Here is a 27,249-nt window from a genome sequence, read left to right as displayed (position 1 = left end):
CCTTTTTCTGTCCACAAAAACATCCACTGGGTTGAGTTGTCTTGGTAAATAATGGTGCAATTCCAGTAAAGCTGTGTTTTCTTTTCATATTTCTAACTATTTCAAATACAGTCCCCTTTTAATTCCGACAAATAAAACATTTCCAAAACCTATTTTGGACGCTTTGTAACCTGAATTATTTACATTGCCTTGCTTCTCTTTTGTCACCTCTTATGTTTCGGCACATTCACACCTTTGTTTAGTAACAAAAGGTAGTAACGCCCTAAATGTTATGAACCCACTGTTGTCACTATATCTTTACTGGTTTATTCTTAATTCATGTCACTTTTGTAGACAAAACCTACTTTGTTTACATCAAGTAAACAAAGTAGTCATATTCCACTATTATTCGGAATATGACAATATTCCAAATTTGATATGGCTCATCTTAACATCATATGCCCTTTGGATATTCTGAATTGCGCCTTATTCCAAATTTTGTGATTTAGACATGTGGGATATGTCGATATTATTTGGGTTTTAGGTGCATTGTTTGGACATATATACAGCGCATTTGGAATATGCGTCTCAATAGGGGGTTTTACAGCACTTCGCGACACACGACCACTGTCCACTTCTGAATTGTCAGGCAGTCTTTTGTAATTCTTAAGTGCTTTTCCCTCTGGTCTGACTCCTAATGAGCTTCATTTACATTCAGAGGCAGGCAGTCCCAATTTAACCTAAAGGCACTGTGGGTAGGTAGACAACACTTCTCACGTCTCAGAATTGTATTGTATACAGAACACGTAAACAACAAAGTGCATGAGTGAGAACACAAACGGGATGTTTCATATGATCGTATTGTCTCACAACACAAACATCTTCAATACATTTTCAATACATTTTGACTACAGTGTGTCACAGACATTTAAAAGCATTTGATCAACGTGGCTTTTTTTCTGTTGCCTATTCACTGTATGTATTCACAATTCAGCTGGATTGATGTTTGATTGCTTTTCTGCCACAGTTAACAATATAAAGGAAAGCAGTTCAGTTATGAAAGCCTAAGTAAGGTTTGTTACGAATGTGAGAAGGGAACAACAACACACTACATTTTTTACAGCTATATGAAATGTGCTAAATGTTTTATTTGGTCTTTTTAATACCACTATGCAGAGAGGAGAAGTTTCATTCCTAGAAGTGGACAGCACAGACAAATATTACAATATCCAACCTCTAACTACAGCAAAGCATGCAGCAACATGTGCACATATTGTGTTTTACTGAAAACAACTTGCAGGATCCCCAAGAGCGCATTTTATCTTCATCCTTGTTTCCATGATAAATGCTTTTACCAATAAGGTGGGTATAGCACATTTGAAAGCAGGAGGAACAAACAAACATTTTGTCTTAAGGTCACCAGCCAACATTGCCTCAACTTCTACATCAGCCAATGCTACTTGCTTTTCAATAGCTGTGAAATGCACATTTTCTCTTAACGCGTGGATCAACAATGCAGCAGATATTCTATAATGAAGTACGAGATACTATACCAGTCCTGACTGTGTGCTAGAGTTGAGGTGGCTCCATTGCCTGGTGGTTGTCTGCTGCAGAATCAGCAATGTTTTCACTTGAATGAAATACCCTGGTCCCCTGATATGGACAGTATTTAAATGCAATACAAAGAGGAGGTGCAGAAGTCCCCCTTACAATATTTTACATAACATGTGTCAAAAGGAAACGATCCCATACAGCTTCACTTCTTGTTTCGCTTGCGTTCATATCGCAGGGCAGTGAATTTGCACAAGCATTCTTAAAGACACATCTGACAGAAAACCTACGGCTGAATCAAATGTGGTCAATGTTCTCCGCTATACATACTGCACATATGGATGGAATATGGCATCAAAGGACTGAAAAACTACTGACTAAATTACACTAATTACACTATGAATGGTTCTTCTGTTTGTGTGGCCACATTTATAATATAATTGTGGACTAGGACAATGGAAATAAAATTATACAGAGAGGATGAAAGGCATCTGGTGTTCAAGGCTGTTCAACACTGCGTCACTCATTCAGCATCTATGTATGGTTGCAGTTTCGTAAATCCAGCTCTCATCTAATTGTGTTGCCTTGGACCTTGACATGTTAAATAAACACCAACAGCAATAAAATACTAGCCTGTGGGAGCCTTTGGATTCACTTGGGCATCATATAACATCAATCTATAACATGGCGATGGCTACACCAGAGTCATAGCGTCCCTTCATCTGACTTATTCTGGCAGCTAGCAGGAGCAGCAGGCCAGTGACCACCTCCAGGCTGTAGGAGAGCCAGGCTGTGGCTAAGGACCAGCCGAAGGACACATCCACGTGGGCGAGGTTCTCTGGGGGCACGATCCGCTGGAACTCCTCCATGGCTAGGTTTGAGTATTTGATGTAGATGCTGACCCCCGAGAGGGTAAAAAGACCTGTTAGTGCACAGAAACCAACACATGGCACCATTAGAAAAACAAAACCGTACGTACATATTGCCTTGTACCTGAAACATGGATGATCCATCTTGAGAAATTGGAATAAATTCTCTTGGAATGAAATCCTTGTGCTGCCTAATCAAAGACCATAATCACCGTGATGAATTGCAATTAACCAGTTCTTACAATGAGGTCATTAAGGTGATAATGTATTCAGAGGCAAATAATCATTTTCCACTGGAATCGTCTTCACTTAACTCAATGGATGACATTAGATAATACAGACTTAAGTACATTAATGAGAAACGATTAGTATGTTAAAGCATTAAAGATTTAAAGCCGTTTCGAGAACAAAAAACATTTGTCTTATTCAAATCCAAATTATCCTAGCAAGGTGCTTTTAAATTTATTCCAATCATTACTCTACAGGAGGAACCTGTGGTGTAAGTATGGAGTTTCTGCTTTGTATTTTAAGTTTTTTGATGACAAATAGAAAGTCATAAAAATGACTGCAGAGGTGTGCTGACAAGAATAAAATACACTAAATGTCAACCCTAAAACACTATACCCAGTAGTCCCCACTGCGCAATTCAGACTGATCTTTAGTGTGGCACCATGGAACGCAGAACTAAAATACTCTGCAATCAATTATTGCAGTTAAACCCTGTTAACTACTAATCATCGTCTACCATTTAATTTTCCCAATTGGCATGTAGGTACAGTATAGTCAGAAAGAAACTTAATGCAAGTACAACTCGTGAACACAGTTTATCTTGCACTCAGGTGCCCATTGTAGTTGATTTGTGCTCCTCTGGTAAAGCTTTCACCTTTAGTTCTACTCTACAGTACATTAATTTTGTATGTAGTCATCTGAGGTTTTGTAGTTCCCTTACACTTCATGTGAGGTCTGAGCTGTTACTGCACCGATACCACACTAATGTATCAATTACCTTGAATTGTTAAAGAAAATGTCTCTAAATCCTTACTATTGAGAACCTTTTGGACTCGTCCAGACTCACATTGAGGAGTAGAGCGCCTGTGCAAGCGTGAGACTGTTTATATGGAAGCGTTTTAGTAAGTAACAGTAAGGTTTTAGCATTAACGAGACTTTGATTACTCTGCAAGAGCTGTGTGAGAGTTTATAAACAGATGATATAGTTTTGCTGTTGGCCAATTTATCAAGACTTTTCTCTGTTTTTTGCATCCTGTCACATTTTGCAGTATGCAAACCAACATGTTTTTCTAGCTATTCTGACCCACAATCCTCCGTGCAGCAGATTTATGAGCAAGAGGTTAAAAGTTCAAGGTGCACTATTTCGATGAAGTAGCATGTCCCAATTGAATGCATACTGCATGCAACAGTACGCACTTTGTAAGCGAAGCTGCAGTATGTACTAAAAGTAAACAATTTGGAAGGCAGTGCAAGACTTTTCTCCTTTTTTGATTCTTTGTTCAACTGGAGGAATGCAAGAAAATCATGTTTTTTTTACATATTCAAGGTAACACAGGGCAAGTAATTGACATACAAATGGTCATTTCTGTAGGTAAAGTATTTCTTTAAAATAAAAAGTGTTTAGCAATTAAATGTAATTGCTTCACTTATTCTAAATCAAAACAAGACACCTGTAATACTACCTCTCGAACACATTAAATGGTTAAAAATAAAATACCTCTCTGAGGAATGTTACTGCCAAATAAAGCAGCTTTATTCCTTTTTGTCCCTCTGATCCAGAATTTAGAAAATGTAGATGGAAGCATGCTGGTAAAGATGAAGTACAAGGATGGTAAGACATGCATCAGACATCATATTCTGATTTCATCACTGAAGGTTAGTAGCTAATAGAATTAACATGCTGCTATTTCTTGGCCAGCTTCATACTCAATGGACAGATGCAAGAGTTTTTGATCTTCTCATCCAACTCTACGCAAGGAAGCAAATTAAGGTATCTTCCAAAATGCTATCGATTTAAGTTGTCTTTGTGTTATGTTTGGGCCCCAGGCATTAGAATTGTGCATAATTAACAGGCAAACAAGTGAGATTGAAGGGTTGTCTCCAACTTTTCTCTCTAAAGGGCCATGTGAGTATAGATTAGTGAATATTTTGCTGTTCTACAGAAATATATGCCATTGCGTGTAGTTTTGTGTGCATGTGAGACATCCATATGGAAGGTCCATACAATTATTGGGATTGATATTCTACTTTGATGTCTAAGCTTCTGACTGACCATTTCAGTTTGGAGAAGAGAAGGATGTCATCAAAGCTGATATTGCAGATTTACAAACCTTTTGATTTGAACAGTGCATATGGTTCATATGATCATATGTATACATTGTGCCTTTGTGTTTTGAATTGCTCATTGCGATTTTATTTAATGTGTAACCTTATGTACAGACGGTGAACAGAAATTCCTGTAAGACTTGACAAATTGACCTTACAGTTCTTAGAACAATAAAAGTTACTTTGCTAATCTTTTTGGTCTCCAGAATGATTTATTACACTCAATTTTTGTCGGGAAACAGAAATGTAAGGTTAAGAGTGTAGACAATTTAATTTAACTCTTGGTATGCTTTGGGTGCAACCAATAAATCCAGTTAACACTTATAATACATGTTGAATGATATTATTATATCTAATATATCTAATTATATATCATACTAATAGAAATAGTTCTGTAATAACAAGTTAAATTAACTAAATAAAAATAATATAATCAGTGCGCTTTTGAAATGAATTAACATATACTTTAGGTGCGCGACAGTGCAGCCAGACTCAGCATCTCTCACACAAACTCACTTTTTTGTTTATTTCAGTGCCATAGATAAGCAAATGTATACGTTTATAACTGTTAATTGTAATTCGGTGTATGCAACCCTATACTGAACTGACACTAAGTGTTAACTCTCACTAGTGTGGATGTATCTCAACACTGCGCCAGTCCCGGTGCCTAATTCACCGAGTATCAGAGGTGGTTTTGAAAGTGGAGGTGCGTATGCTTGCAGGTCTTTTGATGTAGAGACGTGGACAGGCCATTTGGTGCAAAGCATGAAATTAGCTGTCTGGAAGGCTGGGCCTGTCAGCAGAGATGATGAAATATAAACAGTAATAAGACCCTCTACTTCTGTAACAGATTCCTACATTCACCCTCAACCAAATTCTAGATTAAAACTCATTCCCTTTGAGTTCGGACCTCAAATGCATTCATTGATGGATATTCTATTTTTTTGCGACTGCTAACAGCTGAACCCGTGTAGTGTAGGAAAAAAAGCAATATTTCCTTTACTGTATTGCTGATGAAAGCATATCCTTTTACTGCCATGCAGATCAGGTCTCCTTACTACTGGACCACACTGAAGTCCTTTCTGTGAATGTCCCCACAAGTGGATGATGTTTTGTCTCTGAGCTCCCATTCTGTTGGACATTCAGTTTATATTTTTGAGCATTCAATACTTGTTTATGGACGGACACAAAAGTATGTAAATTATTTCAAGGGTTTATTTCAGATAAGATTAGCAATTACAATTTTAAGTCTATAACAACTGTCTGAGGTTCATGATTTGACTGCCCATGATTACCGGGATAAGACACAATATATTCAATGAACTTGACTAAACAAATACATTCAATTTTGTTGATATTTTACAGGGATGTTATTTGAAGAAGAATGACATCAGAGAGCATGCAATGACGACTCAAGGGGAAAGTGTCTCTGAATCTTTCAATCAAGAACAAGCTCTTCTGCTATTTTGTGCCACTTTATCATAATGAGCAATCACTCCACATGCTGCGATCAATGCTGTTAATTGTATCTTTTTCCATAGGGTGTATATTTGGCGATGTGGTGTCTAATGGTGCTTCACAAGCCAAAGTCTGTTTGACTAGTCTGAATAAGAGTGAAATCAATACTTTTGGGTCTATTTAGTCTGGTTTGGTTTCACAATGCACAAATTAAAGCAGACCAGAAATAAATTAAATTAAATTGCAAAGGCTTGTATCGGCTGTTTTGGTCCGCACCAAAGTCGATTACTATGTCTCAACTGTCCAAACTAACTGCACCAGAGTTCTATTAAAACAGACTAAATGTTGGCTTGCCATGGAAAAATTGTCAGTAGATCATAACTACCAGCTGTTTTAATTCACACAGTTCTACAGCATTGTAGTGATTGGTAATTGGTGTCAAAACTGTGATTTATCATATGGGGGTCCAATCTGTCACAGATGATGGTGCTACTATAATTGCATCTGAGAATCTTGAATCATTCATGCTTTGTCTATTTACAAAATGTGAAAAACTGATTGAATAGAGAGACAAAAGTCTGGCACAGTAACCTCTAACCAGTTTAAAAGTGTCTTTCTTATTTCCTTATAAAATCCCAATTTCCGCACTTCTATTAACAGTGTGATCAAAAAGATCATTACCTAACTCGACTCAAGGTTTGCTACAGAACAGCCTTGACGCAAAAATGCGTAGTTGCCACGGGCTCAGAAAAAAAAATCTGTGTGGACTCACTACAGAAGAGAACATAGGATGCTGATCCAGCCAGCAAGTTGGGACTGCAGGCCAGCGAGCTGACAAGTCCAAAGATCCAGCCGAACACCAGCAGGACCAGGCTGAGGGGCAACATGATGACCACCACCTTGTGCAAGCCTGCAAACACATTCACAAACACACAGTGGTTAGTGTACTTTAAGATTTGAAAGTGTTTTTTTTGTCAAGTGCCTTAATTAAAGCAGAAGTCTTCAACAGGGGGTTCGCAAACCCTAGGGGGTCCGCGGAGGTACTGCAGGGGGGTCGTGACATTTTTGGTTGATTAGACAATATTTCATATTTTTTTTATATTACATTACATTACATGAATCTGTCCATTATTTTAATAGTTCAGCATTGTATGCAAGATAACAGGTATGTTTATGCATGGCAGTGGCACTAATAGGCCATCACTCATTTTTCGTTTCCACATTTATGTTTAAAATAAAAACGTCAATTTGAATAGCTTGTATGCATGATTATCATGCAATTGACAGACAATGTTGATATTGGCATTGGTATCAAGGTATGTTTATAAATGGCAGTGGCGCGGCCACCCTACTCACTGTACCTTGCACATGTTTAAAATAAAAACATGAATATATGAACCTGTGTATTATTTGAAAAGCTTAGTATTGAATGCACAACAACAAGGTATGTTTATACATCGCACTAGGCCCAGTTTAATACAAAACACAATTTTATACAATATATATAGTACGGGGTCCCTGCTCCATCTCTCTGTCAGTTTGGGGGTCCTTGGCCTGAAAAACGTTGAAGACCCCTGCCTTAAAGGATATAGCTGGGATATTTTGAAGTTGGGTTGTTGTTGTCAGTGTACTACCTACAGTGGACGACGGGCGGCATGCTCTTAGTTTGAAGAGGCAGACAGGTGTACCAGCAGAGGAGCAAAGTAAAAAATTATCTCAGTTTAAGTATATGCTATGTTTAGAATATTTTTCAGCAGGGAACTGAACTGAAAGTGAGACTTATGTAATGAAGCTGGTGGTATAATTATGAATCCCATTGCTATTATTGGCAAGACCCGCAGTCATGGACTAGGATTGGCCAGGTGTCCATGCTCGCCTAGGTACCGGTAACCTGATTCTTCTCAGGTCCTATGCCCTCACCAATGGGCTATCCTGACCCTAACCAATCATCTCTGCCTCAACCAGCTAAACAGGGCGGCACTTGTCAAGAAACACAGTCTCCTCATCGGAAACAAGGGGGGTTAAAAGAGAATATGTCATAGCATTGGGGTACAATCATAGAACATGAGGATGATTGATTCGCTAATTTGACTGAAGCGTCTGCAGGGTTGGTGTCATAGTTACCTACTTTATTAGTCACCTACTTTATGGGTTAAAATTACAATTCTGCAATTATTGAAAAGATCTTTATGAAAAGAATATAAACAAATCCTTTATATTTGGAGCTGAGTGGACACTATCCCTTTATTTCTAGCGCTGTCTGCTTTTTTCTTTTAGGTGTCTCAAATATGTTCTCTGCTGCCCCAGTCCACAGCATTGCTTTTCTTCCATGCTGGTACTCCTTTTCTCCAAATAGTGGGTGTGCCGTCCACCATTTACTCAATGCACTGACTATGGATAAACCTCACACAAACCTACTTCAAAACACCCGAGCTATCCCTGTAACGACAAGTCAGCTGGATATACTGCTGAGTGTAACCATTTGCAAAAGCAGTTAGGACATTCAGATTGATTTCTACCATCCAGGGGGGCACTATTTTCCAGTTTCATTGTCAATTGGGTATGAAAATCGTGTTGAGACTTGCTGAAGATGCTGTCACAAGCAATATATATTACTGTACTTCATTACAAACAGGAATGTTTCAGAAAACACCATCCTTAGCAAGACTGTTCATGTTTGTTTGATGTACATCTTCTGGATAGGATTTTCTGTCAGCAAACAGTTACATGTGAATGTAATTTGTTACTAAAACCTATACACTCTTTTAGTCAGAAATCACTGACTTACTATTTTAAATCTAGCTCATGCCAGTTGATAAACAAAACCACTCACCAAGAAGGTGCCTTTCCACTTCTGACAGGCTGGACATATTTGCTGTGAAAGTAGGGATGACTGAGCTCATGTTTGCTCCTGAAAATGTCAGGGGAAAAGGTTACACATGACGAGATGCGTGGACAGAGCTGTAAAACATGGACAATTGCTACTAACAGTGTCACTTTTCAAACATAATTGTACAAACATTCAATATATTTAGAAATTCAACACAATGCAAGAGTGAATTAATCAAACCAATTAAAGATCTCTCTATATGACAGATATTCTCAGCTCTGCATGTGCGACAGTTGTGCACCTCTGCACAGAATAAAGCTCAAATTGCTGCTTCTGTGAGCTCAGCCAGTGCAGTAGAGGATATAACAACAATTGTGTTTGTGCATGTTCCACCTTAATGTAACAGGTGCACTGCCTGAAGAGCTTTATACATTATTTTGTCTCATTACTTGGCATTTACTGTGAACTGTGGGCGGCACCAGCAACACAGTGGACATATCTGGTACCTCAAACTGAAACGTATGAAGAGTTAATAATTCAGCACATGACCCGTCTGTGTCATTTATTTCTTCAAGCTAAAAGCACTGGCATTTCACTTGTCCTGTGCTTTAGAATCACACAACTATGATTTACTGCAATCAGTGATGAATACATTGCGGTAAATATAACCGTAGCCTGCTGCTATAACTGAAGGTGGTAACACAGCAGAATGAGAGAGAAAGCCTTGGTCAATGAACAATGTATGAACATTAATCTCAACGGCATCACATTTACTCCACAGTAGATCGATATTCTTTTTTCCTTCACTGTCAACATAAAAGAAGGCAAATAATGGATATTGCAAGTGAGAAGCCTTTTAGTCACAACAGTGTTGCTGCCACATGACAATGGCTTCTCAAAATGACCCCATGTAAGAAACAGCGCAAAAGTTATGCTGGAAAAATGAGGGCTACATCCGATTTAATTACAGCACTCGCAGCATCCTTGAGTAAATTACATTCTCTGACTAAACGCTCATGCAAACTACATACTGAAATATGTTGGCTTGAGTTGAGTTGATATACCTTCATTAATTCTCCACAGTCCAGAATGTGAACTCAGGTCGTCTGAACCTGTGCAGTTGGGTTTATTCACATCGATAATGTACCAGTAATCAGTTCCAATAGCCACTGCGAGGAGGCTGAAGCTGAGCAAACCTGTAAAGCCAGCAGTGACAACCACCAATCCGTACCTCATTATACAGTCCACAACGCAGATCGCAGTTACTCTAAAAGTCTGTGCAGTTTCTATATTATTTTTTACTCTATCCTGTATCGACGCTCAAAGATGTGCGATGCGTAAAAGCTCTCCCCTCCCTGTTGTGCTGTTCTCCATTGCATTCACGACCCTACAACGATGGAAACTGAGCAAAGCGTAATCCCGTAATTGTTTACTTTAAAAGGAAAAAAATAAAAGAAGACAGGTACATATATCGAGCTCGCCACCAGTTTAGAACACACTGACGAGCCTGAAGCGCGCTTGGGTTGATCCATAATGTCCAGTTAAGAAAATAAAACGCCACACTTGCGGTGCAGAATTCCAAAATAAAACCACGATCGCGAAACATCATTGGTGGAGGTGCTTGACATTTATTTTTTGATACAAACTAGTCTACATCCGGCCACAGTTCAGTTATCTGATATTTACTTGACTCTTACCGTAACTTAATTGGAGACTATTTTCAGAGTGGTTGCTGCTCTAACTAGAGCCCACCCTTTTGCCACTATACAGTAGTAAATTAAACAGCCGCCTACGATGAGGTACAACAAAAAACAACAAAAACAAAACAAAACAGACTTAACACATTAAAACAACATTTAAGGTTTAGCACATTGCGTGTACCTACTCAAAATAAGAAAATACAAAAGCACCTGGCTTATAAGATTATCTCATTTAAGAAGTTGGTTGGCATGGCATCGTGGTTACAACAATAATTTAAAAATACTTGAAAATGCTGTTGTACTTTCTGTCATGCCGGAAGAGTCCTGTGGGTGGGGCAGTTTAGATACTTGACGCGGTGCGTGTATCAGCACACCTGAGCCCAAATAAATGAAAGACAGAATACCATCTGTTGTGTTGGCAGCTTTGCAAACCGATAGGGACATTTGCTAAGTAATGGTTTAAAAGAAGAGTAGGACCTTTACGGTTGTATGAGGAACAATAGCGTAAACTGTGGAGAGATGCACTGGTTGAGAGAAAGGGCAAGCTCAAATAGTGGCAGCTGCCGCGGCAAGTCGTGCTGCGGCAGCTGAGCTTGCCACAGGAAGTGCCTCTACTAGCTGCCGCTGCCACGATTTGAGCCAGCTCCTACTGCAGGTTGACCTGTTGAACTAACTTTAGCATCACTCTCTGAGGTAAGGTGTTTTACGATTGAACACTTAGTAAGAGCCCCTTGCTTTATTTTTCCATTGACCCATCAATTTCTTTACATTTTTAAAATGTAAAGAAATTGATATAAATTAAGCAAAACTATCATATTATTAACATAGCATAGCATGTACCCCTCTAAAGCCACTGTGTAGCAGAAGCACCGTTGACAACAATCGGAGCTTGGAGTTCGTGGTAGGGAAAACGTTAGGTCTACCAGCTTGCACATTTTAGACAATCCATTTCCCCAAATCTTCCTTGTAAACACGCCCAACCTCTGTCAAATTTAATGGGGACTGTCAGTGAAAAGAAATTTCAAGTACTGCAAAAACACATACATCAACAAAGTTTCCTTGCAGACTGCAGCAGCTTTTCCTCATTCTCTGTATTCACCAGAACATGTAGCTATTGTTTTTAATGTTTCCCTTTGCAGAAACAGTCAGAAAGGGTAGCCTAATTTGAACGGTAATGAAGAAAGTCTTTCTTCTTACAACTGTGGTGTGAAAGGAACCAGTTGCAGATTGTCTTGCAATTGGCATTCACTTTTATCAGTTCCTAATTTAAGTGGATGAGTTGAGTTGGCTGATTGTTTTGACACTATATAAAAGTCATCCCTGCACACAATGCAACTGGACACAGCAGGATAACATATGACAAACGGTGACATACAGTGCTTGCTATGTTTGAGTACAGCAGTGTGATGTAATTGGTAGAGGATGTGGTACCAGTATAAAGCCACTGATTCTAGCACACATACCCATTAGTTTAAAAAAAAAAAAAAAGTACATCTACACACTATTATTTGAAACAATGTGCTGCATAGTCCATTTTTAATTTTGAGTACTCTGCATAAGCCTCATTCTCAGCCTGTTCTCAGTCAAAACAAAGCAGGTCATAAGCAAGCTTTCTTTCAAACAGGTTGCTGTTTGTTGTCAGAAATGGGTAGACAAAGTTCAAGTTTGTTCTGGCATAGTGAGTTCCGTACCCAGTTGTGTCCGTTTTCATAAAAAGTTTTATTTTATACATTTGCATCAGACAATAAGGAGACAGGAAGATGGATTTGTCAAGTGTGGGATGGGAAATGGATGGGCTCCTCTGGATCACTGTAATCTTGTGATGCATCAAAACCTGGCAGCCTATTTGCAATTGAATTGCATTTCAGTTTCCACAAATGAATCTGCTGTGACATGTAGGTAAATCAGAAGGGTACACTGCAATAATTAAAACGTGCATTGAAGTAGAATTAATTTAATTGTGTCATCTTATGTTTTCATGCACATTCTTTCTTTGGGAGAATTATTTTATCAGAGTATTGTCAATTCTGTTATAGGATGGATTCTTTGGAATGATATGCATGTGTATATATGTATATATATGGAATATTTCAGAAATTATCCGAGCAAGACTATTCTGCATAGATTGTCTTGCAAAGATATGTCACGAAGAATCCAATCAGTTTTGCAAATGTAGCCATTTAATTTCCCAACAAACACAACCATTAAAAATGTGTACAGTAGACTTCTATTGTCACTGCACTTATAAGCCTGTGTAAATGTGCATATTCTTTCATCATCAGAATAACTCAAATGCCATTTTAGGTTGGAAAGCAGCAATGAAATGCTATAACGTGTTGAGTTGTTGAGGCCCAGTTAATTATGTGATCTTATGAATTGCACACCCACAACATCGGTGACCTATCAATGTTTGCATTGTATTTTCTTCTTCTTCGTATTTAAATTTGAAAATAATATTGTATAATATTACAGCCACAATGATTCATGCTTGATGTAAGCAGTATAACAGCTGGTTTATATTGTTGGCAAGATGAATTGCCACGTCTTTTAAATTTGAAGCACAATTTATTGCTAATAATCTCTTCCGAGGGATTGCTTTGGCTTTTGCAGAGTGTGAAATAACATATAACTCAGTTCACGGTTCACCTCTGCTCTGTCATAACAGCTGACTTTCTGACATTTAAGTATTTGCACAATTTTTCCACAATCTATGTTGTCCATCTGCACGTAGATGTTATACACCTATTACATACGCACTTACAGTACGGTTGAGCCGCTGGACGTGTTGTTTAAGGTTTGTCGTGTTGGTATTGTTCTGCTTTTCTGTTTGCAACAGTTTGCACAGCTAACCTAATGCAATAAACAGATCACTAAATCTGCTCTGTTTTTGCAGATTCATTATAAGAATGCAGGAGGAAGAGACTCAGCCACATGGTATTTAAACTGTGGGAGGCGGTATGAAGACGCAAGAGCAGTGTGATGAACCAACAAAGCATCAGAAGGTAGGAAAAGTTCAAAGTTAACCTCTCCTTGTGCCAGTTCTGTCTTTTGGCAAAACTGACTCTGGGTTGGCAGGCCTGTGTGTGTGTCCACCAGTTTCAATGACCAGATCGTGATCATTCATGTCTTTTTCTGTTGCTCACAGTGACCACACTCTTCCTATGTATTAGCTGGTTTGTACTAAATAACATTTACGTTTACTTTAAGGTTTATATTAAATCTCCAGTGTTTGATCTCTTTGGCTTTATGTTGGCTGGTCTAGTTTGTGTGAGGTCTGTGCACTGTAGATGAGCCTCATAAGCAGCATTCCTCTGTAATGTTGGAGCTGGGTTCATTGGCTTTAAGCTGTTTTTGTTGCTCTTTTTTTGTATCCTAATTAAGTGGCACTTTTCTCTATTTCAGCTTGGCTTCGATTGTGTGTTGTGTTTCTGTGGACTCTTTGTTTTCTTAGGGTGTTCCCACACATCCCTACTATTATAGCAAAATGATAATAGATTTTAATATTTGTAGCCAGGTTCAGGTTGGTCCTGTAGGTAGGTGGCCAGATTGTTTTGTGGCATAGAAAGTCCTCCTTCTTTTGTCTTTTGAAAGCTTTCAAAAAAGAAATGACCTCCCGCCCCCCTTAGACATTTTTTAAAATTTTGTATAGCTATGTTGTAAAACCCTGTTGGGATTACACTGACATTTGGGCTTTTTCCTTGAAAATCATGTTCTTGTTCCTTTCCAGATTCACGGCCAAGGCCCGGTTTTGGCAGAATATCTGTAGAAAGGCAGCTGTTGTTTGGCTGCAGTATTAGGTCCTCTGCAAACGGAAGTCATTATTTGAGTTTTTCTAACAGATGGAGACCAGGGACATCTGAAGGGTGAAGATGTGGTTTGTTGTTTGATAATTTGGCAGTCTGACTTTGGCTGATGGCATTATGTTGAGGTTTTTTGCAGTTGGTTGTTCAGGATGCATAATAACTTGTCCAGATACTATTTACACATAAATATTTTAATGTTACATTTGTCTGTTACATTTTTTTCCCGATTTAAAAATCGGTATGGCAATGTGTTGGAAAATGTTTTAAGATCTTTTATTTCAGTAAAATACTCTAACTTAAGTTATTGACACCTAAATATATTTGTATTATTTAAAGTGAAAGTACTTATTATGCACAACAGTAAATTTGATTAATAATGTGTGTATATATATATATATATATATATATATATATATATATATATATATATATATATATATATATATATATATATATATACCGTATATACACACACAAACAGAGTTTGGGGATGTGGAGTTAGAAAGAAGTGAGTTTAGACCAGACTTCTGCTCTGCTTGAGGCTAGCGTCCCAGGCGTAAGTGTTAGCATAACGCACCTCCGACCGAACTGTTGGCAGTGGTTAATGTAGGTCGAAGGTTCAAACAAGAAGAACAATACATGGAATAAAATAAGATGGTTCTGCATAAATTTATATCTTTTTTTTCTTTTTGAGCTGCCCCTTGTGACTTAATTTTGGTTACTACTCTTTACTGGGATTGTCCTGGCTGACCTGAGGAGGTTGTTGGACATCATCTGAAAAGTGATTTGCATAAAAGATTAGGGTTCATGCACATCTGTTTAAAACAAGCTCTTGTCTTTATATCCCAAAGAAATCATAATTGGATTTCTGTCTGTTTGACCCGAACCTACGTACCAACAAAACTAGCTACAGGCAAAACATAAGCAAGTGTTGCAGTACAACACACAGAGGAGAGAATCTGCCAGTTATACATATTGACCCCTGGCCATCCATTCTCACCAGAGATCTACAGTTTTCTGCTTCACACACAAACAGAAAGGGGAACTCTGGTTAGAAGGATTTATTTTTTGATACTGGCAATGAAAACGTATTTAGTGTTAATTATTTATTTGTTTATTTCTTTTTGCTAAAATCTTTGGCACTCTTATTCTTATTGCAGATGTTGCACATTTATAATGCTCTGCCAAAGCAAAGTCTATGCCACATTAAGCCCAAGTTGATCCGTTAAAACATCTCCAGTTCAGTGAGTTGTGTGTAACAATCGGGGCTAGTGAGCAGAGCAATTATGGGCTGTGATGCCCAAAGAAAACATTGGCCAGTGCAATTATAGAATGAAACGAGAGGAAGCAAAGTGTCATGTGAAATGTGTTGGGCGAGAGAAAAGTTGTGTTTGTGTGTGATTTCAAGAGAGTCAACTGAAATTCTCAGAAAGAAATACTATATTTGTTATGGATAAACAAAGTATGGTATGGAGGAGAAGGTGATGATTAGGAACCTGGAAGACTTCCTGTGCATTATGCAAAATCATGTCTTGTTCTCTTTAAGTCAAATAAGTGTTGTGTACTGCTAGCGAAAGCTGATGCCAGTTCCAGTTAAAAACGCAGAGTTGCCGAAAGTGTGCCAACAGATGTCAGGCCGGTTTCAGTGTGGGGGATTGCTAACAGGTGTTGTGCTTGTTATGATTGCAGCAGGAAATGTTACTTTCACAGCACTTGTCACTGACTATTACTGTAGCAGAGCATAAGCTAAGAGAGGTACACACTGCCATCCAGTGTAGTGAATGGGAAAATCCTATTAGCAATACCACACTGATCTAAGAGTCCTTTCTGACTTGAATTTTTGGACAAATGCTGACAAGCTTGGATTGTGTTGTGGTTGGGAAATAGCTGCCAAGAGTATATTTTAGCATTTTGGTTCAATTGTTACCATCATTTTAAAATGATTTTCTTGACGACGTAAATGGCCATATACAGAAATTGTCTTTTAACCAGTTACTGGGTATTACGTCTCATCATATTGTCGTAATAAAAGCAATGAATGGTATCTCAGTTCCATTTAAATGTCCCCCAAAGAGCCAGCATGCACTATATGAGGAGGCTGGAGCCGGCACACCTAGATTGAATAACAGTCAGGATTTAGTCATCAGTTATTAATTACCTTGCCTTTCCTACGGAGCCAACATTTGCCCTGTTGGGAAAGTCTTGAATCAGAATTGGCTTTATTGCCCAAGTATATGTACACACATTTACAGGGAATTTGACTCAATAACTAACTATGAAATAAAATAAACGTCCACATTCAAGTTGAGTGTTCTGGAAGTTGCAAATTATACAAATAGTGCCAAGAAATAAATACTGGATTGACATAGACTGGATGACTATGTACAGTATATACATGTTAAATTGTCACTATACTGTTTATACAGCGTGTATGATTTCTGATAGTGACAGAAAGTTGCATTAAAAACTGCACAATTATAATCTGTAATGGCAATAGTGGATGTTTTGGTGTTGAGGGTTATTGACAGTGTATGACTGATGTTAAGTGTTCATCAGAGTGACGGCCTGTGGGTAGACAATGTTCTTGTGTCTGGTTGTTTTGGTGTACAGTGCTCTGTAGCGCCTCCCAGAGGGGTGAAGCTTAAACAGGTTGTGTCCAGGGTACGAGGAAGTGATGCTTCCTGCCCGTTTCCTGACTCGTGGTGCGTGTAAGTCCTGGATGGAGGACAGGCTGGCACCAATGATTATTTTTTTCTGCAGTCCTGTCTGCCTGTTGTAGTGTGTTCCTGTCCTGTTTGGAGGCAGGTTGAACTTCCTGAGCTGCGGCAAAAAGTTCAGTCTCTGCTGGGCCTTTTTCCTAAAGATGTCCTTTTTGTAATTCTGCTAAATGTACTGGCAGATGATGGATCCTAGAAACCTGAAGGTTTCCACAACAGACAGTGTTGTTAAAAATGGTGACGGGGAGCTCCTACTGAAGTCAACTGTCATCTTCACAGTTTTAAGAGCATTGTTCTGACCACACCAGAGGGCCAGCTGTTCAACCTCCCGTCTGTATGCAGACTCACCACCGTGCCGGATGAGGCCGGTGGCCGTAATATTTTGATGACATTTACTGTCAAATTATGAACTGTAAAAGGCCTTTTTTTAAACACCGCAAGAAAAACAAAAGTGATGATAATGATAATACTTTGGATTTTGATAATTTTTTTCAGCTTGAGTGACAAATTGCATGCTTCATGTACGTCATGAGTAATTTACTCAACAGCATTTTTTTTTTGTCCTCATGACAAAGTGTCCTTGAGCAAGACACTGAACCCGATGTTGCTTTCAATGGGCAGGCCAGCCTTGCATGGCAGCTCTGTCACAGCTGGCGTGTGTCTGTGTGAAACGAATGGGTGAATGATTTTGCATAATGTAAAGCGCTTTGGCTGTTCAGGTAAAAAAAAAAGGTGCTGTGTAAGTGATAAGTGCAGTCCATTTACCGTTTGCCGTCCCTGCGATGAAAAGTCAAAATGTCTGCTATAAAAAAGGTAATTGATGGCATATAATAGACCAAATTCATCATGCTGTACATTCTTAGTCACAGAAATCAGATGTTCTGGGCAATACATTACAATAAATTGTCAGACACTTTTGTTCAAACTGATGATTCTGAGGACGCTTTAGACAGCTGGAGACGGGGTTCCAACCATTGCTCAACCCCCTCTACCATCTGAACTGCTGAATCACAAAGTTCACTTGTATTTCTTTAGCTTGGCATGCAATTCTAGTCCCAAAGTCAACAAAGATATTGTCAAGTTTTTATTGTTATCAACATTTTCAATTCACATCCGAAAACAAAAAACAAAACATCTATATTCAATACATTCTAAAATATGGCTGGGGGCTGATACAGGATGCTTAAGTGACCAAACCTTTTACACCCTGCTTTCTAAAATGTCTCTCTATTAATTGCAAATTGCACACATCACAAAACCACTGGTTTAGACATTATACTTGAACTATTGCAGATTTTATTTCATCCTGGTTAATATCTGACAAAAATCTACAGGATAAATTGTACGAAGGTTCAGGTTGTCCTATTTGCTGCACACCAACATCTGTGCCAATAAAGTCTGGGCAGCTTGTGCCATTGATGGGAGAATGTAATTTATTCAGTGAGTCCTGTGAGATCAAAATACCAAAACATCCTCCTTAAAAGGGCTGTGCTGGCTAAGGGTCAACTAGAGGTTACTGATCACATTTTACAAAAGCAGTGTTTGGTAGATTACTGACAGGAACACTCCAACATTTTGTGAAATACAGTTGTTTGCTGTCTTGTCCAGAGTTAGATGAGAAGATTCATATCAGTTTCAGTGGGATGTTCTTGGCCTAGCCATGCACAAAGACTGGGTGCAGAGGGAAGATGGATATCCCAGCTTTGTAAACATGTTTTCCAAATCTGTCTGAAGTAGCATTTTGCTGCCACATTGGATATGGGTTTGATGAACACCACAAAGTGTACAGAGCACTCACTTCACTATAGAAATTCACTACAATTTCTCATCTGACTTTGGGCAAATGGATGAAAAACAAACAAGCATAATTGTAAAGATTTATATTCAAAATCATTTGCTTCTTCATTATGTATTATATAGAAGTCACTGTTGTAATGGCCTAATGGATTCCAGTAAGAAATATTTTTTTCAAATCTGTCTGTTATCTAAATCCATTATATTTTCTAATCTTACCACCAAACTCTGAACATCAGAACAGGTATAAAGGGATATAGAGTGCATTATTGTTTAAGGCCCCTAGGCAGAACACCAGAGAAGCACTTTCGGAGTTCATACCTGGTACAATAAAAGGATGTATAGTCCTTCAAATTGCTCTAAATGTGCCCTGCTGTGGATATAAATAACATTTCTACTGATATCTGTTGTCTCTGAACATGTCCTGTCTCTGTAATTCTATATGTGTTACACAAAAACATGTTTCAGTTTTTGCAGTGATGCTGAGTTAAGTACTCTCTAATATCCTCTTTGGATATTGCTCTGCATTGCAGAGGTGCCTGAGACAGTACAGTCTATTTGCTTCAGTCCACTTAATTTACTTCATATGGTGCTTTTATGGAAGCTGTAAATGGTCTATTAAGATAAATGAAAACATCATTGGCACCAGCCATCCGCTGTCCTGAAAGACAGTGGTGCATTACATTTGCTTCGAGTGACGTCAATGATCCCACTAACAGAACATGTCAAAGTATTGAAATCATTGGAAATCTGTAAACAAACCCAGTAGGATCAGTAGTAGGATAGAGGTTATAGAAGTATCCTGATAAACATAGGCGATTAAGGTCTATTCACCTTAACCAAATGAAGTTTATTTTGTGTCTAGAAATGAGTGTACCTGTTTGTTTTCTATAAGTAAACATAAGAATGCAGCCACACTGATCGATCCTTATCTGTTTCTTTTTAATTGATTTTCAGTTGATGTGTAAATATTGTTCAGGACTGATATGTTCTTCTCTACCAGATACAGTATATCAGTTTTGATAGACAGCAAAATCGTTAACATTTTTTTCAGTGTTTGGCTAAATTGAATATATATATCTCCAGAGGAATTCAACAGGAGCAGAATAACTACATTTGTCTAATGTACCGACTTAGGCATCATCACTCTTTACAAGCTACAACAGCGACATTGATATTATTTTCACCTTTCACCAGTCTGTGTGAGTCATGAAGGCAAATTGTGGTCATTGAGACACCTGCTGTAGCGGGAACTACCAGAGTGAAGGTTTTGAGTACTTTTGCAGGTGTTTATATTTCTGTCTACATGTTTAGCACAGCAACCGTACAAGATGCAGTAACGAAACCTTACATGTGTGTAGTTGAGATCAAAATGGAGGCAGAGTCGAATATGGATGTGCCTCCCCAATTTATGCCTCTCGCCCAATTTAACATTACAACTGGTGTAATCCCATCACAGTTGTTAAATTTCTCTTTGTGCATGGACTGATCAGTATGGCCGCCTTCAAAGATATTTGGTTGTTACTGTACCTATATCGAACATTTGTCTGATGAAATTGGGACAGCCACTGTCTTATTCTGTATTTGTGAAATTACACGTTTTCACACAGTATCTGTTGTTTGATGTTGGCATTGTCATTTGAGAGACAAAACATTGACAGTAAACACCACACATATGTTCCTAATATGTTCACTTATTCCCAATTAAAAAACAACAAAAAAAACAACATGGTATTGGGCACCTGGCAGCTAGTATAAAAACAGTCAGGAAAATGTTACCCGTTCAGTCCTCTTCATTTGAGCTGATAGAAGCGGGTCCTGCATCTCACTTGCTTTCTTCTTTTTTGAGGACCCTCATCAATACTCCCACAGAGAAGATACATCAACAGTTGTACCGTCACACATAAGTGTACCTCCCTGGTCTCCACGAAGGTACTTGCCATCAGAGCCTTTGATGGCGACGCGTCCATGCTCCAGGAACTCAAGGAAAAAGTCCTCTGGCTTTTCTCCATCTGAGCACACCAGGCCACTGCTTGAGACGTACCAGAACTTTCCATTCACACCTGTAGAAGGATATCAGTGGATTATATGTTAGCACTTTGTTGGAATTGATTTAGTAGATGCTTAATATCTATGAAAACAGGATACGGATATATATTGATTGTGTTATGCAGAAATGTATGTTGTGATGTGCACACATAAAACACTGACTTTTAATATTGTAGGCGCCATCATTGAAGATCAATGAGAAAATGTCATAGACGGATCGATTTGCGTTCAGAGTGTTGGAGTTCTTGTGGTGACACACAAAGCCAGTCTCTCCACGAAGGATCAGCATAGGGCGGTTGATGAGTTTCATCAGGAATAATTCGTCGTCACCTGCAATGAGGAACAAATACTGTTCTTTTTTTCTTTTGCATGGGTCAACGAAGCGTTACCTGTGGCACAACTTTGAATCTCAGGTGGCTTGCCTGACAGCTCTTACCCACTGTATCGCTGACTGCTGACAGCTGCCCGTTCTTCTTCGTACAAACGTACTTTCCATTACTTGCTTTGAGTGCCACTCTCCGCCCTCGCCACTCAATGTCAAACATTGTGTTGACCTCGCTGGGAATAAAAGCACGGAGAGGTTAGTGAGAGGTAAGTTACAACATAGAGGAAAGCTCCTCTTTGAAAGCTATGGACTACTTACACTTCTGTGGCGGTGGATTGGATCTCTCCGTGAGTCACTAGTGTCCAGTAGGATCCACCATTGGTCCTGAACATAGACCTTTTGCTTTCCTTATCAATCTCCATCTGGAAGGTCTCCATGTCTGTCTCCACGTCCTGATTGGCTGAAATACTCACTCCTGGTGATAAGGGAAGAAAAGACAGCAATAATGACGTCTTTGTTCAATATAAGCAATGGATTACAATGTTACATCCTTTCAAATGTAATTTCCTCTCTCAGGCATTGCTAAAGAGACGTGTGTGCATGATAGAATATTAATACAATATTTAATGTTGTATTTCTTTTGCAATTCTGGTGTCCAGTGACATATTTCACCTCCCTGAAGGTGCCGTACACAACTGCATGATGTTTTTGCAAGTTGTTGCTTCAAGGCTGCTGTTGCACAGATTAGCCTCTCATAATTAAGGGGGTGTCCAAGTGCAATAGCAAATGCCAACATATTGGATGACACATTGATCAAATTCTCAGTCACCTTCATGTATTTATGGCATTTAATCAGACTTATTACATCATGCTTTAGTGTGACAAGACGGCAGTCTGTGAAAAGTAGTAGAGTTACAAACAAATTTGGAGATTGCAATGCGTGGTAACTTTTAATCTTTCGACATTAATCATTTAATGAAAAATTGTCTTCAGACTTCAGTCTTGAGACATTGATATGTTTTGCCCCCCTTTTTTTTCCCCACTCTGAAATAATGTCCATATCGGAATATGTTCACCTTTCAAGTTTCATAGAGTTTGTGCAGAGGATCAGTTTAAACAGTTTCTTTCTTTTTTCAGATGGCCACTTTCTGGCCATCTGTGAGCTTTCGATGTTCCCGTGCCTCATTTTGTAAACCTTTTGCTCATCAACAAATTTGATGTGATCAACTCATTGCATACAAAATCAAGTGTCTATGTAAAGCTTAACCTAACACAACATTTGCATAAAAGTGTGCCCATTTTTTCACTTAGTCAGTTAGTGCGCTATTCAGTCAAGTGCCTAACTTCAATCACAACTAGCCAATCTAGTGTTATACACTTAATCCACATGTATTAACTCTGACTGGTGGGGTGTGTCAGGCGGTGGAGAATACTCAGACATGTAGCCTATAACTGAACTGTGTCTGCTGTAGTTCAAATTAGATGCCACAGAAATGTCCTTCAACCTTTCTCTTAAGCTTGTTACAACTCTAATCCCCCGCAGTCACCCCTCCACCCTTCCTGTTCAATCGCTTGCTGTAATTCCCTGAGTGGTGAAATGCAAATCTGCACTGCAGGGCCCACTAAGCAGCTTTCAGTGCCTTGTTCCTTGAAAAACATGGAACTGCCACAAGGCCAGACACTACAGTTAAAAGTGTAATTATTTGCCCTATATTATGAGAATAGAGTGCTAGGTTGTTGAAATACTGCCTTGATGGTGACCTTATTTTAATGCAGAATTCTATTCATGCAAAGTTAAGTTAAAGTTAGTTTGAGAACCTCGTTCCTAAAATATGCTATAGTATTGCATGTGCATTGTGCAGCTAGATTAAATAAGGCTGTTAGTTGTTTTAATTGAATTTTAAAGCTTTAAAAAGTTGCAACAGAACGTAATTTCCTCTTTCCTCCCACATTGTTTGCTTGAATACACAGGACAGAGAAAATCACACCATGCAGGTTGGCAGGAGACTTTGTAATTCCTCTGCTCGGTAAGGCTGCCACCTCACACCCACACTGGCTGACCATAGAGCCACACAATTTGGAGAACTTCCCTCGACGGTTGACGGTAAAGAGTGAGTAGCCAAGGCTTAAAGTCCATTGATGGTAATTGACAACTGTTGGGCACAGGTCTGCCCTTAAGTTATTTGCACGCTGCTTAATCTTCAATAGACACACAGTGGAAACGACAAAGCCCATTACCACAATTACCACCACAGTATGGCTGTTAACAATTCTGAACCAGCAAGTAATCAAGAAAGGTAGAGCTTTCCACCATTAGCTGTTTAATGTTGCTGATTTGATTTTTGGTTACTGTAATGCAGTTGTAAACATTCAATCAAAACAAATCCATATCAAAAATCCCTAATTACTATACAGTTTAATATTTGAATACACGTTATGCCTGCAACACTCAACTGTGGTACTGCTCCACTCTAGAATGTACTGTATTCTTATTTGTCACAGGCCCACCGTGCACTCTACTGTGCTATGTGTTTAGCTGTTATAGCGAGGGCTAAACTCTTAGCTAAAATCAATACCTAAACCTGCAAAATGTAACATCTGTGTTCTCCTTGTTCTGTTTTTTAGTAGCTTTGAGATACTCTTGTAGAGATTACAATGCAGGGAAACTGAATACTGAAAGGAAAAACAATATAGAGCAAAATCTGAGAGTTGATTTCAGATCTGAGAAACTGATCTGAAATCAACGGTACATGAAAGATGACTATTGCATTTAACCACAGACCGTGAAGATAAAAACATTTATCCTATTAAGTGGTTAATAAAGAGTCATTTGAAAAAGGTAATTTAAAAAATATATATAGTGCACTGCTCTTTAAAGAATCTGAAAATGGTCTCACCTAGTCTCAGGTGCTAACATTGTTACACTTTAGCTGCAAAGTGATTGCAAAAAACCATGTGGTGGAAATTAATGTCTGTCAAGAATTCAATCATTTTTTTCTTTTCCCATGTCTGAACTCAGCATGGAGCCTCTAATAGGAGTTGTAGCTATGTTTAGCTCACATGTTCGCCATATTATTCCCATATGTTACCATATAGACACTTTTACTTTGCTTCCTTTTGAATGTATATGCAAACAGTCAAATCTCATCCCTTAGTCTCGATGATTTTCAACAATGAAAATCATTTCCCCTTTAAAGTTCCTCATTGATGGATTGATTGAGAACATAATACTGTAAGTGTAGCAATCCAATCCATTTTCTGTCTGCAACTATTCCATTTTAGATGGTTTTTTTTCTCAAGACTGCAATGCAGACTAATTACCTTGCTTGACCGAGACAAATCTTTTATTGGCTGCTTGAAAAACTACTTGTGGATGACTCTCCTCAAGATCAAACAGCTCATCTTTTCCAGGCTTGGAGCATCGGCCAGAACGCAGCGTCCCTGTGGGACCCACTGGGGTCAGATATTTTCCATCACAGTCCTTAAAGGCCAGCTTGCCAGATTTAAGCTCCAGCGTGAAGCTAGTAGTGTTGGTGTTCTCCTTCACCAGTTTGCCATCATTGCTGAGGAAACGGCTGTCACAGGTCTTCAGGCTGTACTTGCCATCGAGGTATACCAAGGTGACCAGAGAGTCCACTCCCCAGGGAATGTTGCTATCCACTGAGATCTCTCCATCTGAAGCGGACAGATGGGCATAGCGCTTACGTGCCACACTGAGCAGGCTGGCCTGCGGGTGTAAAGCCAAATGGACGGCCCAGAGCTCTTGTTCCCCAATGGCTTGGGCAAAGCAGGACAGGTAGTCAGCCGAGCCTCCAAAGTAACGCAGGTAAGGCTCTGATTGCAGTGCCCAGCGACCATCAGATTGAGGCACAATAAGGAAACGGCAGTCGGGGTCAGGCTTCTCTGCCCCACATGTCATCTTTCCATCTTTGTCAGAGGCTAGATAGCGTCCCAGGTGGCTGCGGAGGAACACTACTTGGCCATCTTGCTCGTCCTGCTCTAAGGTCCAGATCTGCTTCTTCTTCATGCTGACGCCTGAGGCGTTCACCTTGAAGCCGAAAGACTCAGCCGTCAGGTAGCGGCTCTCATAGTTGATGAGACCAAACTGCAGTTTTAGGGCCCTATTTATTCCGTTGGTGGGCATGCTTGAACAGGCCACACGTTAAGATTGCAAGTAAAGAGGTTTAGGACAAAAAAGGGAAAGGGTAATGAGGCAAAGCAGGCATGAACCTGAAAAGCAAAAATAAAATGCTTGATTTCTCCCCTCTTCCGTCTCTCAAGCCGTAAATTCGCTCCACTTATGTCCCTTGGTGGAATGTTTAGAGTTTGTTCCTTCTCCCGTCACTTTCCCTCTTTCCCCAGAGGGCTTGCACAGGCACTCGCTCTCTGTTCCTTAACGAGTTGGGATTAAAATCAGCAGGACAAAGCACCTCAATCCAACAAGCCGCTGACGTCACATACTAGTGCACCAACCACGAACCTCCCCTCCTCCTTCACCTTCTCCAGTACACGCTCGGTCTCCTTCTCTGTCTCTTCCATGACTTTCCCTTACTCTCATGTCTTTCTTTTCTCCTCCACTCTTGTCTTCCTTCACTGTAACTCACACTGGCACGCTCATTTTTGAAACCTGACTCCCTATTGATTGTTTCTTTCATATTTAGGTTCATTTGCGAGTAGCCAGGCCATCCAGGTCTAGGATTATCCAAGCTTTGATCTGCCAGCGAGCCACAACCCAATTGGAAAATGTCCAGAGAGTTGCTTTTGGTTGCTCCCCACTGTGTCTACTTCTTTCGAGTCCTTTTAAGTTTTTCATGGGTTAGTTTGTGTAAATACATGCAAATTTGTATTGACTTCCTATGCATGAATAAACCTTCTTCTCGTTAAAGACTTGATTTATAGATTAAAATCATATTCACAAAGAGCCTCTGTCACATTGCATTGGACCAGGGTTAATGTACATGGCTGAATGATTAAGAGGCAGAGTCTTAACTCCCAAAGCAGTACAAAGGTTTCTTTCTGAAAGTTCTTACCCCAGTTTGACAGATGCAGGTACAGAGGAGCTACATAGCAACATTATGCTTGCTTCAATACTTTAGAGATATGTAAATGTGTGGAGTTTGTGAGCTTGGCTGAGAGCGATTTGAATGTACAAGCATTGCTCATTTGCCTTTGCTCCATTTTCACCAGCAAACTTTTACAGACCATCAACGCTGTAATTCTGTCAGTCGATTGATAATGGTTGGCACAACTCCATGACCTTTGTCATAGTGCACACAATGGTCAACATTTGTAAGAGCATTACCTCTTTCTCTAAGGTTCCAGGAGATATTGAGGGTAATGCCAAGGAGAACAAATTGGAAATACCAAAACCACAAGTGTGTGTTTTAAAAACTATAGCACCTTGGGGTATTATTTCTACTTGATATTCTTTAAAGGCCAGTGCTCTCATCTATTGACTTGACAGCTTAGGGTGATTAACATTGTGATCCCAGACCACCATAAGAGGTTGATGCTCAAATGTTAATTTAAGGACAGAGGTTGGCTCTCCACTCCAGTGGAGAGCAGGGCCGCTTACAATCAGAGGGTCGGTTGTTCGATTCCCGGCTCCTGTTCTGCTAGTCTCACGTTAATGTGTCCTTGAGCAAGACACTTAACCCCAAAATTGCTCCCGTAGCTGCGTCTACGGTGTGTAGATAGATATTGAATTGTAAGTCGCTTAGGATAAAAGCGTATGCTAAAATGACTGTAATGTAATAAATAATGTAATGTAATGGTAAAAGCCCAAAGCTAAGTTTTGTGGAGCACAAACATATGTACGTTGGTGTAGTAGCTAAAGGTAT

The 27,249-nt window shown here is 39.3% G+C and overlaps 2 protein-coding genes across 3 annotated transcripts; both read right to left on the bottom strand.

The window, feature by feature from the left end:
• Nucleotides 1-821: 821 nt before the first annotated feature.
• Nucleotides 822-10,535, bottom strand: LOC137878390 (transmembrane protein 235-like). Its single transcript, XM_068718682.1, has 4 exons — nucleotides 10,086-10,535; nucleotides 9,025-9,102; nucleotides 6,964-7,101; nucleotides 822-2,452 (listed from the first exon to the last, which is right to left on the bottom strand). Exons 1-4 carry the CDS (start codon nucleotides 10,255-10,257, stop codon nucleotides 2,208-2,210), a joined length of 633 nt encoding a protein of 210 aa, XP_068574783.1. The 5' UTR covers nucleotides 10,258-10,535; the 3' UTR covers nucleotides 822-2,207.
• Nucleotides 10,536-20,892: 10,357 nt separating this feature from the next.
• On the bottom strand, nucleotides 20,893-25,553 carry fscn2a (fascin actin-bundling protein 2a, retinal). 2 transcript variants are annotated; one of them, XM_068718816.1, is made up of 5 exons: nucleotides 24,731-25,553; nucleotides 21,728-21,884; nucleotides 21,474-21,642; nucleotides 21,247-21,433; nucleotides 20,893-21,098 (listed from the first exon to the last, which is right to left on the bottom strand). In XM_068718816.1, the coding sequence occupies exons 1-5, from the start codon at nucleotides 25,551-25,553 to the stop codon at nucleotides 20,893-20,895; spliced, it is 1,542 nt and encodes a 513-aa protein (XP_068574917.1). The 2 variants fall into 2 exon arrangements, with proteins under 2 accessions (XP_068574917.1, XP_068574918.1); XM_068718817.1 differs by having other exon boundaries at nucleotides 21,247-21,414; nucleotides 21,521-21,642.
• Between the last annotated feature and the right edge of the window lie 1,696 nt (nucleotides 25,554-27,249).

This window comes from Cebidichthys violaceus, unplaced genomic scaffold (genome assembly GCF_023349555.1).
Source record: "Cebidichthys violaceus isolate CVI_PGR_0920_01 unplaced genomic scaffold, fCebVio1.0.p SCAF_23, whole genome shotgun sequence".
Taxonomy (NCBI): domain Eukaryota; kingdom Metazoa; phylum Chordata; class Actinopteri; order Perciformes; family Stichaeidae; genus Cebidichthys; species Cebidichthys violaceus.
Note: the sequence above shows the minus strand (reverse complement) of the source record. Positions and strands in the feature narration are given on the sequence as shown.